Raw genomic sequence first — 12360 nt, 5'->3', positions numbered from 1 at the left:
TTGTTCAAGAACTCCCAGATACGTTTACACTAGTAGCAACATTTCAATAAATACATACATATGACTCCGAGCAAGTTACACAAGTATCATAAACAGAAGACAGCTTGACGTGTCTATCTACGGAAGATAACTTCTGCAAGTTTCCTTGATAATCAAACTCCGCTTAAGTTTTCTATAAAAGTTGGCAAGTTGAAACACAGTATGACGATTCCACTAAAGATAATTGAGAGCTCCAATAATATGTTATTGAAAGTTATTGAAAATAACATATAGTTAGGACTATCTCATAATTGCATCAAACGTTATGCCCATAGAAAGCATGATAATTTAGTATAAATTATGGACGGAAACATTATGTTGACTTCTAGATCACCCAAAAAAAAATATTACTAGTACTTACCTCAATGGTTAAAATTTTAATTCCTGACGAAATATTGTTATCGATTGTAAAAATTCGCGAAGTATCTTCTGCATTATAGTAATGGTCCCTATTCAATCAAAGTGGACAAATCCGTCTTTTTGGAATTAGGGGCTTTCTAATGGAAGGGTAGTTTTGAAAGCCGTATAGGTAAATAGGCATTTTGGACTGTTTTACCTATGTAACTATCAATACTACTTTTCAATAGAACGCCCGTAATTAGAAAAATATGGATATACCTCGTAGACGGAATAAAGCCTGACTATTTCTAAAATATTGCTTTCGAGTTTTTTGTACAATTATAAGTACATTTTTGTACAATTATAAGTCTTAGGCACCTAATACCAGCTATTTGTATATAAAAAAAGATCCGGTATTTAATTTTTGGATAGGAAATTTAACGTGAGAAATTCATTGTAGCCAGTGTAAGTACTAGACATAATAAGACTTAACATCTCATGTCTTAGAATGGCGAGCGCTGTGGTATATCAAACAATACTTTGTAATTCAAAATATTGGATGGTGTTTCTACTGTTTATGGGCGGTCGTATCACTTACCATCAGGCGAAAGGTTAGCTTGTCTCGTCATTCAAAGCAATAAAAAAAACGTGGGATACCGTCATCATAAAATAAAACAAGTATGTATTTGAGTCATATATTTCACACTTCGAAGTGTTAAAATAGTTTATAGCGCTTCATATGAATCACTAAGGCTTCTCCTGCTCTTTTCGATTTCGCAATCATTGTTTTCGTTGATTGAACTGAAATCATATTTTTTTTTTACATATTATAACAAGAGAGAAACCAAAAAACAATGTGGTTATAAAATATTGTTATCAGATTTTTTTAAGTTCTCATACAGAAAATGTTTTAAATTAATTTCTTAATCGTTAATATAATCAACAATAATCCTGTTTATAATTTCAATTACCATTAAAGCTTTTGGTACTTTAACATCAGAAATTCATTTTTAAACATAACAAAAAAAAGCCATTGATCACGTCTTATCTACAGGAACGCAAGGAAAACGCACAAAAAACAAGTATTATTTAAAACGGCATAAATTTTAGTTTTACTATCTTAGAACCCTTGGGAATTTGGTAACAAAAACAATAACTGCTCTCTGTGGGTTTTCCAGTTCTAGAAAATGGCCCTATTGGTTTTGGAAATTAACAAATATTCTATTCAAAATTCTTGATGGTGTTGATAAATTTATGGATGATCGTATCGTTTACAATCAGACGAGCAACATACTCGTCATATTCAATTGCAAAAAACATAACTATAGGGGTTAGTGTCGGTATCGACAAACAAACTGTTTTTCCCAAGTCTCTAAGGTTTTAACTAGTAACTACGAATGGCAACACACATGTCCCTGTGGCGCAGAGGATAGCGCGTTGGACTTCTAATCCAAAGGTCGTGGGTTCGATCCCCACCAGGGATGCTTGAACTGCTTTTTTAAATTAGGTCACTGAACTAACTTGTTTGATACCCAAAAAATACATCTTATATGATCTGTCACCAAATTCTAATGATAAAACTATTTTTCGGTTAATATCGCGGTTTTTTTAATTATAATTTGCTACCAATGTTTCGAAGACATTCATGGTCGTCCCAAAAGTAGTTTTATTTCAATGCCTAACATTCGCGTAAACATAAGAAAACAACCAAATTCTTTTACAGTCAGGAGTCATTTTAATTCCATTTATAAACATTACAATAATAAAACGCGAAACAGTAATTTGTTATGACGATAATGCGCCGTTTATTATGCAATAACCATTAAGTATGAAAAGAAAAGTGTAAATTTAACTCGTTTTACATTATTTTTCAATGAATATGGAGTACGTAGATGTATAACTAAAAACATAAATTAGATTGCTTCTTGCGAAGAGGTTAAACTAGCAGTCAATGCATCTACCAACAAAAACCCAGCACTAATTGACCAATCATTTCTTATGTTCCCATTTTCCGCAATAGACGATCATCCCATCAAGGTCCTATCTCCCCAAACATCTGTCCAAATCAAACCGATAATAATAATTCCAAGATTACCTGCGTCTTCACACCGCGGCAAGTAATTTTTGCCCATTTCCTTTTTCAATTTCCTTTTATTTCGTTTGTAGAATTTCGCCAAGCTCTCGGAACCCAGTTTATCGGCCAATTCGAATTTGTTCAGTCGACTCCGCAGTTTCCTATCGGCTAAAATGATTCGCGCCCATGTTTTGTGCGAATGTTTTGCATTGCGCAGCGACAACTTGTCTAGATAGCTGATTGGAAGAAATAAGGTGTAATTAGGACTAGAATATAGTGTCATTATTATGAATGATGGCTCTTCTGGTACAAGTAGTTTAAAAGTAATGAGAACGATAATAGGATAAGGAAGTTTCATACATACATACATACATAAATATTATCACGCCTCTGTCCCATAGGGGTAGGCAGAGACAATGATTTGCCAAATTGAAAAAAATTGGCATATTTCTCTCGCTTCCTCCACCTTCATGAATCATTTCATGCATTCCCTCCGGTTCAATGTACTTTTGACCTAGCCTTTTCTAAGAATGTCAGATATCAGGAGATTCCACTTTGGACATTAATTTGTTATTATTTTTATGGCCATCAACAAGTTACTTAAAAGGCTGAAAAGAAGTACTGTCGGCTTACGTACGTGCACCCGAGATGGTTATCTATCAAGCAATCCCAAATTCAAATGAAATATAATAATAAATACGAAATTTAACGTTATGATTATATAAAATTCTTTTCTGTTCTCAAATCACTTTATTTTACATCTAGTGATTAGGTATAGCCTATATAACGAGCATCTAAAACACATTACAATACTCACCCAGCAGTAGCGAAGGTTGAAATTATGCAAAAGGTAACTCCAGGCAAAAAAATCACCTTAATTATCATATCGCAACCAATTTGACAAAAAACAAAAAATAAGACAAACGTTAATGAACCTAAAAAGGAAACCGGTAGGAATCTGGTTGTATGGACGCTCCGCCACTGTCACCTAGACAGATTTTACAGAATACATTCTTTCTTGGATGTTACCTCTAGTTTTGACATGTCTACGTAATAAAATACAATAGCCGGTATCTAGAACACTTTACAATACGCACCCAGACATTAGAAAACACATTTTTCTTGGATGTTTTGACGAGCCTACGTAAATATACTTAGATAGGTACTTCTAGGTAAAGTTTGTAATATTTAGGTATATACATAACGTGACCAGACGTCCCGTTTTGAACGGGACCGTCCCGTTTTTCCGTAATCTGTCCCGGTGTCCCCGCAAAAAACTCGGGGACACAAAATTGTCCCGTTTTTCGAAACCGTGCGAAAATTTAACAGCCGGCCGTGCTGCTACTTGACTACAACGCCTATGAACTTTTTATCTAATGAATATAATGTGGACATCTCAAAAAACTCAGTTACAGATTCCAGTTCTGAAAACGATGTTAATAACTAAAGTCAATATATAAAAAAAACCAGCTGTAATAAAACAAATTTGTTCTTCAGACAAATATAAATAAAATTTAACATTAGTATCTTACATAATATTTTAAATTTATAATTATCTAATAATATAATCTTATCTTATTTTAATAATATTATAAATGCAAAAGTTTGTAAAAGGGTTTGGATGTTTTTTTTTTTTTTATCTTTGTCAGAAGTAAACGCAGAAACAGCTGAACAGATTTGTATAAAATTTTGTATTTAGATCAGGTTTTGTTCTTAATTTTATCTTTATAGTTCGAGAAAACGCGATTTTCCCGAAACATTTTTTTCATTGTTTTTTTTATATACTTGACGTAAATAAACCCATGTTTGCGCCATGTGCATTAAAAATAAGTATATATGGTTTATTTCCACGAAATAGTACTTAAACAGTATTAGTACTATAGTAAATAAACAGGCACTTGCTTATTAATTATTACATTAAATAATTAGTACTTATATATTAATATAATAATAAATAAGTATGTACTGTGTATTAAACACCCAAGAGTATTATTTAAGCAGCGTGGTAACAACAAGAACTAAATTTAAAACAAAAGAAAACAAAAAGCAGCGGTACGCGGTCTGGCACGAACCGCATCGAAAAACCTAATCAGATTACTTTAAAATATGTGTCTGCATCGCTAACAAGGAGTTACTTACGAAAATATCTTCCACGACAGCTCCAAAGGCAGACGAGATATAGCGTCCCTCCTAGTTTCCACAATTCTTATTCCAAATATGAAAACTCCTTTATCGTGCATAAACATGTTTACTTTGATTTTTACGTGAGGCGAAGGTAGTCGGTATTGTCGGTATTGTTCGCGTTCTTTATTTGAAGGTGTTTGTTTTTAATTTTATTTAAGTTAAGGCGATACCTCAAGGTCCATTTTCATACATTTTGTTTCACCTTTAATCTGGGTAACTAAACAAGTATTGGCAAGTAAAGAATTTAAATTCACGTCTAGTTAGTGATTAGTTCTCGCAGTTGAAAGAAAAACGTAAAAATAATTAATAATCATGGATATTTCGGCCTTTAAAATTTCGTCATATTAAATTTTAAAGGCCGAAATATCCATGATTATTAATTACTAGCTTTTGCCCGCGGCTCCGCCCGCGTTATAAAGTTTTTCAGGCTAAAGTATTCCGTTATAAAAGTAGTAGTTTCCCGGGAGCCTATGTTCTTCCCAGGGTCTTAAACTATCTCCATACCAAATTTCATCTTAATACGTTGGGTAGTTTTTGAGTTTAATACGTTTAGGCAGACGGATGCAGCGGGGGACTTTGTTTTATAATATATTTTTTAGAACTTTTTAAGAGGAACAATCCCGTCATACATCATTGTTGCATAACTTTAACCGTTTACGCAGCGCACGCAACGGACGCTCTCAAAACTAATAAATTGTCCCCGTTTTTGCAACATGTTTCATTACTGCTCCGCTCCTATTGGTCATAGCGTGACGATATATAACCTATAGCACTCCAGGAACAAAGGGCTATCCAACACAATTTTTTTTTTTCAGTTCGAACCGGTAGTTCCTGAGATTAGCGATTACTGCTCCGCTCCTATTGGGCATAGCGTGATGATATATATAGCCTATAGCATTCCAGGAACAAAGGGCTATCCAACACAAAAATAATTATTCAGTTCAAACTCCTAGTTTCTGAGATTAGCCATTACTGCTTTGCTCCTGTTGGTCATAGCGTGATGATATATAGCCTATAGCACTTCACGAACAAAGGGCTATCCAATACAAAATGATTTTTTTAGTTCGAACCGGTAGTTCCTGAGATTAGCCATTACTGCTCTGCTCCTATTGGGTATAGCGTGATGATATATATCCTACAGCACTCCACGAACAAAAGGCTATCCAACGCAAAAATATTTTTTCAGTTTGGACCGGTAGTTCCTGAGATTAGCCATTACTGCTCCGCTCCTATTGGTCATAGCGTGATGATATATAACTAAGACCACTCCACAAACAAAGGGCTATCCAACGCAAAAATATTTTTTCAATTTGGACCGGTAGTTCCTGAGATTAGCTTTTACTGCTCTGCTCCTAATGGGTATAGCGTGATGATATATATATAGCCTATAGTACTCCACGAACAAAGGGCTATCCAACGCAAAAAGAATTTTTCAGTTTGGACCGGTATTTCCTGAGATTGGCCATTACTGCTCCGCTCCTATTGGGTATAGCGTGATGATATATAGCCTATAGCACTCCACGAACAAAGGGCTATCCAACGCAAAAAGAATTTTTCAGTTTGAACTGGTAGTTCCTGAGATTAGCGCGTTCAAACAAACAAACAAACAAACAAACTCTTCAGCTTTATATAATAGTATAGATTTTTACGTTTTTCTTTCAACTGCGAGAACTAATCACTAACTAGACGTGAATTTAAATTCTTTACTTGCCAATACTTGTTTAGTTACCCAGATTAAAGGTGAAACAAAATGTATGAAAATGGACCTTGAGGTATCGCCTTAAAAAGAATCATTCAACCTTCGAAATATTTTACTGCTCTTAATAATTTAATAGTACTCAAGTGTAAATTATATTTATTGGTTTAAAAAAACACAGTTCGCCATATTTTATTTAATTGTGACATGATTCATGAACTGATATAAAAAGATGAGTCCATCAGGTTTTATATTTATGTCTCTATTCATTATACAATAATATATTACTATATAATATAATATATAATATTAGCCCTGTATTATATACTTGCCCACTGCTGAGCACGGGCCTCCTCTACTACTGAGAGGGATTAGGCCTTAGTCCACCACGCTGACCTAGTGCGGATTGGTAGACTTCACACACCTTCGAAATTCCTATAGAGGAACTTCTCAGATGTGCAGGTTTCCTCACGATGTTTTCCTTCACCGTTAAAGCGAACGATAAATTCACAAAGAATACACACATGATTTTAGAAAAATCAGAGGTGTGTGCCCTTGGGATTTGAACCTGCGGACATTCGTCTCGGCAGACCGTTCCATACCCAACTAGGCTATCGTCGCTTTTTCATATATTACTAACATCTTATTAAAAAATTGGCCCTATATGCCATTGCGAAATATTTTTAAATTACCTTTTCAAATTTATTTTTGACAAAAAATCGCTCTACGGTTTAACACATAAACAAATATAAATACAAACAGGGGAAGATAAAATCTTCTTCTTTTTTTAAGTGGGTTAAAATTACAGCAACATATTTAATATTTAGTTTATTTTTATTTTTGCCGTAAAAAAAAACAAAATCTATTTGTCTGGAACAGCGACAATATATATTATCTTCGCGGGTTCAAAATTATTATTCGCGCGAAAATGTCCTCTTCCATAATAGGTTTTTTTTTTAATTAATTTATTCATAGCCATGGATACATGTCCTTCAGCCGGTCCATAATAAGTATATAGCAAGTGTGACAAATTAAAATTCCACCAAAATGGTACATTCATTTTTAACATTCATTTTCATACACATCGAAACCAATTAACTTTTTGAGCATAATTTGTAATTCTTCATTGCCTGCTTTGAAAGAGGCAGTACCTCTTGCCAACACTGTGCCGGATTCGTCAAATAAACTTGTTTCCGTTATAGGAATGTTACCATTCATTTGTAGTTTTGTTTCTACGGTTACTTTTTGACCGATTGCTGCCGATTTCAAATAACTAGAAAAAATACGGCTATTAATAAAAATACTTAAGGCAGACATGAATTATATACATACATAATTAGTTACTAATTAGTATTAGAACATTGTTTATCTGCCTAAGAAAATACTTACTCGACATTCAAGTTAGTTGTCCAGGAAATTTTACCGTTTCTGTGGCTGAGAATAGAATAGAAAGATAGGACATCCACTATGGATGCTATGTATCCCCCATGCAAAGTAAACCCACCGTTGCACATCGATTTATCCACTGTGAACGAACTTTTTGTACATCCTTGAGACATTGATATTATATTTACCTGAAAACAAAAAAGATTATAAAGCTAATGCGGATTTTGAAGATTTTTATTGAATTTTGCACCTTAATTCGTTGCAGCACGTGCAAGCCGTGGCAGTAAAGAACCTAGTAAGTGATAATACACCATTCCTGAATGCTATAGGTTTTTATTCCTGGAAAATATAAAGCGGTACTTTTATCTCGGAACAACGTTTTTTACATAGGCAACACTGTGGGAAAAAAAATGTTAATAAAGTAAATAGGCACCTTATGATAATACGTATAAAAGAAAACAACAATCCTTTATCAGACAATATTTACATACACTTTAATTTTTAAAATGACAAAATCTGATCAGATACCAACGGAAAATACGTAAATAACAATGGTATAAAGTATTATGTAAATTGCTACGAGTGACAATACGATGTTATCTTTTATTCGAGATATTAAATGTACATTTGAGTAGTTTATAGCAATTTTAACACGGCAATATTCGGAGGGAACAAAAAACCCGTAAGGTTTTTATTCAGTGAATATTTTTTGTTTTTTATCAGTAAGTAACTTTATTGCTCTATGATGTATTTTTTAAAAAAAATAACGCTCGGTATTTAACAATTAAATTAGATGTAATTTAATTGTTTTGAATTAATTTAATGAGTTTTTTTATTAACATTTGTAAAATGTTAATAAAAAAACTCATCACGTCTTTACGCCAAAAGGGTATGTAGGTAGCTAGGACATTTATTCGCCGTATGTGTCATATGTGTGCAACATCAAAGGCGGTTCTTTTTTTATATATTTTAAAAGGCTTTGCTGCTGTATGAAATATATTAACCTTTAATGCCTCTGTGGCATAGCTGTAATGCGTACGTGGTACGAGTAAGACTATCGCGCTGTGGTCATGGGTTCGAATCTTAGTGGTTCTATAAAAGGCAGTCAGTAGCATCTCCGAGGCATAAAGATGGTAGTGTTTATCCACACGTGCCTAGCAAAATACGTTAAGCCGTTGGTCCTGCACGTGATCTCTCTCGGGAAATGTCGGATTGCCGTCTCACCGCACTATGAAAATGAAGGTATAGGGAGTACACCTGTATATTGAGCACACGGCTGTGCACTATATCTCTTGCGTTCCTGGCTGATCTCTGTTGAAATGGGCTGAAATGCGGCGAGGAGGGATTCATTTATTTATGTGGAGAAGTGATTTTCTATCATGGCCCTATAATTCCACGGAATCTCCCTGCAGGTCTCCGGGAGTCCGGAGAAACTTAGTCAAGATTTCGTGCGGTGTTTAGGAGACACGCGGAAAGTATAGTTAAGAACATAACCGGGTGCTCGACTTTCTAGAAGTGAACACTACATACTTAAAAGTAAAATAAGAAATAAGTTACACTGTGTCAGAGATAGCAATAACAAATTAGCTGAAACTCACAAATTATGGACGGAATTAATTAGAAATTTCTTAATCTGAGGGATTTTAACATTAAAATATCAATTTCTTGAAGCATATATGTTCAATTAGCCTTCTGGGTGTCCTTGGTAGAGCTAAACGATATTACTGATTAGGTCAAAGATTACTACTATACAAACCACAAATATTGCTCACACAACTGGGTAGGGGTACTCAAGTATCTACCTAATTTATTGTATATGCACAAGGCACAGTTTCTTTTAACACTTGATGGTAAAAGGGTGGCTTGAAAATATTGACTGGTAAGAGATGTCTACCTATCGCCAGTCGACACAATTTTGCCGGCCTGTTCGAAACCGGATATACAGACTGAACCCAGAACGCGACACACTTATGTAAACCACTATAGTAGATTTCAAACCTTATGTACGGTGATGGTGTGACTGTCTCGGTGGCGTAATTATACTGCATGCGCGGTACGGCAGCGCTCTGAGGTCCTGGGTTCGAATCCCGGGTCGGGCAAAGTGATAATTGGGTTTTTCTGCTCAATATCAGCCCAGAGTCTGGAATTTGTCCCCGATATGGCGATGGGCTCGCCCCCTATCACATCCTGGGATGGAACACACTCGGCGAAAAGTGGGTGCCCTGAATGCACCTCTGCATACCCCTTCGGGGATAAATGCGTGATGGTGTGTGTGTGTGTGTGTGTGTGTGTGTACGGTGATCCTAATCAGAGTGGATACGTATACTATCCTATAACCAGCGAATTAACTCGATTACCTTAATCTGTAATTTATCTAATACGATTAACAGGTTTTTTTATCTTATCATCAGTTTCGAAATTGACCGATACGCAATGATTGATGTAACCTAACCTCTATCTACCAATAGTAAGAGTCTAAATTCAACAACTACATCTAGTCCTTACAAAGAAGGGCTGTTAGAATTGTAGACAATGTCAAGCTCACGGTCGGTTGAGAGTTTAAAATTACAATATTTAACAATACTTTTATATATAACATATAAAAAAAAAGCTTATAAATAATAACAATGTAATATCAAGAATGATTACATATTTATCATACCTTATTCAAAATTGTTGAACAATCATAAACATCAGGTAGTTTTTTGCGATATGTTTCCAATGATTTCAACAAACGTAATCCACGTGCGCTCGACATCACTACTATAATTTATCTAAGGTGTTTATCTGAAAATATCAATGCAAAATGTGAAGGAAGCTTAAATATGATCCATACGCGACGACAAAAATAAGCGTAGTCGGCAAATTGTTTAATAAGCTATTTTACGAACTGCCTAGCCTGGGTACAAATGCAGTGATCGTTTACGCTGTTTGGCGCCCACGTGCCACAGACTATCGAATCGAGCCAAACGCGCCGCGCCGCGCCGTCTGCACCGCGCTGTGGAAACCTCATTTTGCTAATTTACCTCGCGTATGTATTAAGTATGGCAATTGAAGTTCTTACCTAACAAAATCGGCTTCCCTATCATTTTATAACATCCAGTGACGCGACTGACATGAACAACAACTGGATCCGATAATCAACAGATGAGTACTTATTGCGGGCCGAGATAGGTATCAAATATCGGAACCTCGCCTCCCTTCTCTGACACTCATCTGTACTAATACCTAAATAATAAATATTACCATTTAAAAAAGGGCACTTCACACTTATCACCTTAATAAGGTTATTTTGGAAATTAACGAAGTTTAATAAAAATAATCGTGACCGCTTATATCAATTGGTCACATTAGCATTATAATGTAAAGGGGCTGGCGAGACCTAGAATCAAAAAGTTATAATGATGCGAAGTACTAAACAGAGAAATAATACAATTTACCTTCAGAATTATCCATTTTGAATACATTTAAATAATGGGCTGTTTGTATAATGACGGATTAAATAATATGCCAACAACAGAAATATTTCTTGATTTTAATCTCCAGTTTTTACGGTATGTCGCGTCAGGAAACGAAATATTCCAGTATTCAACATATTTTAGACTATATTACAAAGAGGAAAAGTTTGATTGTAAGTTTATAGGGGCTAATCTCTGGAACTACTGAACCTATTTAAATCATTATTTACTAACAGGAAAGTCCTATATTACTCCAGACCGTTTGGACTACTCTTTCACCAAAAAAATTTTTATCGCGGAAAACTTATTCACGCGTGCGGAGACGCAGGCAAAAGCTAGTTTCATATACTTTGATAACAAGGAAGGCCAGATACACCCCTGGAACTACCCCCCAGGGACTAAGCTGTCCTTCACCGTTACCACATTTCGCGATCATTTGTGCGATTGCCGTTTGATTTCTTTTGGGTTGATTCCCAGACACAATATCCGGATACGAGCCCACTCGCGGTCCTCCAAACCTTATCATATTATGCTTGGTTTCTACCCCCAATATAGTTGAGGCCAAGCTTATTCATGTCTGATCTCTTTGGATAAGAAGAGGAAGCGTTCTTCCTCATTCTACGCGGCGCCCCCGCTATTCTGATCCTAGTATTGGCCCACGAGACGATGACAACAATTAAATTCATAAAATGCTCCTCTTCTAAAAATTGTCCTGCCGGAGTTTAAACTGAAACCGACTCGCATCAGGTTATCAAAAGTAGTCCACAAAAAAAAAACCTACTCATAATTTATACCACAATACATTGTTTCGTATATTATGCTTCTGGGTTAATTAACCGTAGAACGTTGTAGAACAGTAAGTACTTATCCGGTATCCTTACAGGCGTAATTAATTTGCTTAATGTGTGGTTAATAAAATATATAATTAACTGTACGTAGTAGTAGCAATTTTCTCAGCTTGTACTAAATTTTTATAAACATTTTTTTTTCTAAATTTGGATACATCGATCATAAATATTGACAATATCAATTTTACTATTCTGGTATCCCTGAAGTCTGCGACTCCGCACATGAAATGTTCTTTTCAATGAATAAAAGTCCAACTGTGACCTTTTCTGGGATGCAAATTTGCCTTTAATATTATATCTTCCTACCTGAGATACCAACTTGTCATTGTTCTGAGG

The 12360-nt window shown here is 35.1% G+C and overlaps 1 protein-coding gene, 1 long non-coding RNA gene and 1 other non-coding gene across 5 annotated transcripts; 1 reads left to right on the top strand and 2 right to left on the bottom strand.

The window, feature by feature from the left end:
- Window positions 1-1061: 1061 nt before the first annotated feature.
- On the bottom strand, window positions 1062-4775 carry LOC115440895. The gene is made up of 3 exons (XM_030165394.2): window positions 4592-4775; window positions 2474-2688; window positions 1062-1179 (listed from the first exon to the last, which is right to left on the bottom strand). The coding sequence occupies exons 1-3, from the start codon at window positions 4696-4698 to the stop codon at window positions 1094-1096; spliced, it is 408 nt and encodes a 135-aa protein (XP_030021254.1). The 5' UTR covers window positions 4699-4775; the 3' UTR covers window positions 1062-1093.
- Trnar-ucu lies at window positions 1790-1862 on the top strand. The gene has a single exon. It is a non-coding gene; the product is annotated as a tRNA-Arg (tRNA).
- A 2516-nt stretch (window positions 4776-7291) lies between the features above and the next one.
- LOC115440867 lies at window positions 7292-12322 on the bottom strand. 3 transcript variants are annotated; one of them, XR_005111976.1, is made up of 5 exons: window positions 12107-12322; window positions 10783-10946; window positions 10381-10505; window positions 7722-7906; window positions 7292-7605 (listed from the first exon to the last, which is right to left on the bottom strand). It is a non-coding gene; the product is annotated as an uncharacterized LOC115440867 (long non-coding RNA). The 3 variants fall into 3 exon arrangements; XR_005111977.1 differs by lacking the exon at window positions 10783-10946 and having other exon boundaries at window positions 12107-12123; XR_005111978.1 differs by lacking the exons at window positions 10783-10946; window positions 12107-12322 and adding an exon at window positions 10610-10632.
- Between the last annotated feature and the right edge of the window lie 38 nt (window positions 12323-12360).

Source organism: Manduca sexta, chromosome 8 (assembly GCF_014839805.1).
Source record: "Manduca sexta isolate Smith_Timp_Sample1 chromosome 8, JHU_Msex_v1.0, whole genome shotgun sequence".
Lineage (NCBI taxonomy): Eukaryota > Metazoa > Arthropoda > Insecta > Lepidoptera > Sphingidae > Manduca > Manduca sexta.
Note: the sequence above shows the minus strand (reverse complement) of the source record. Positions and strands in the feature narration are given on the sequence as shown.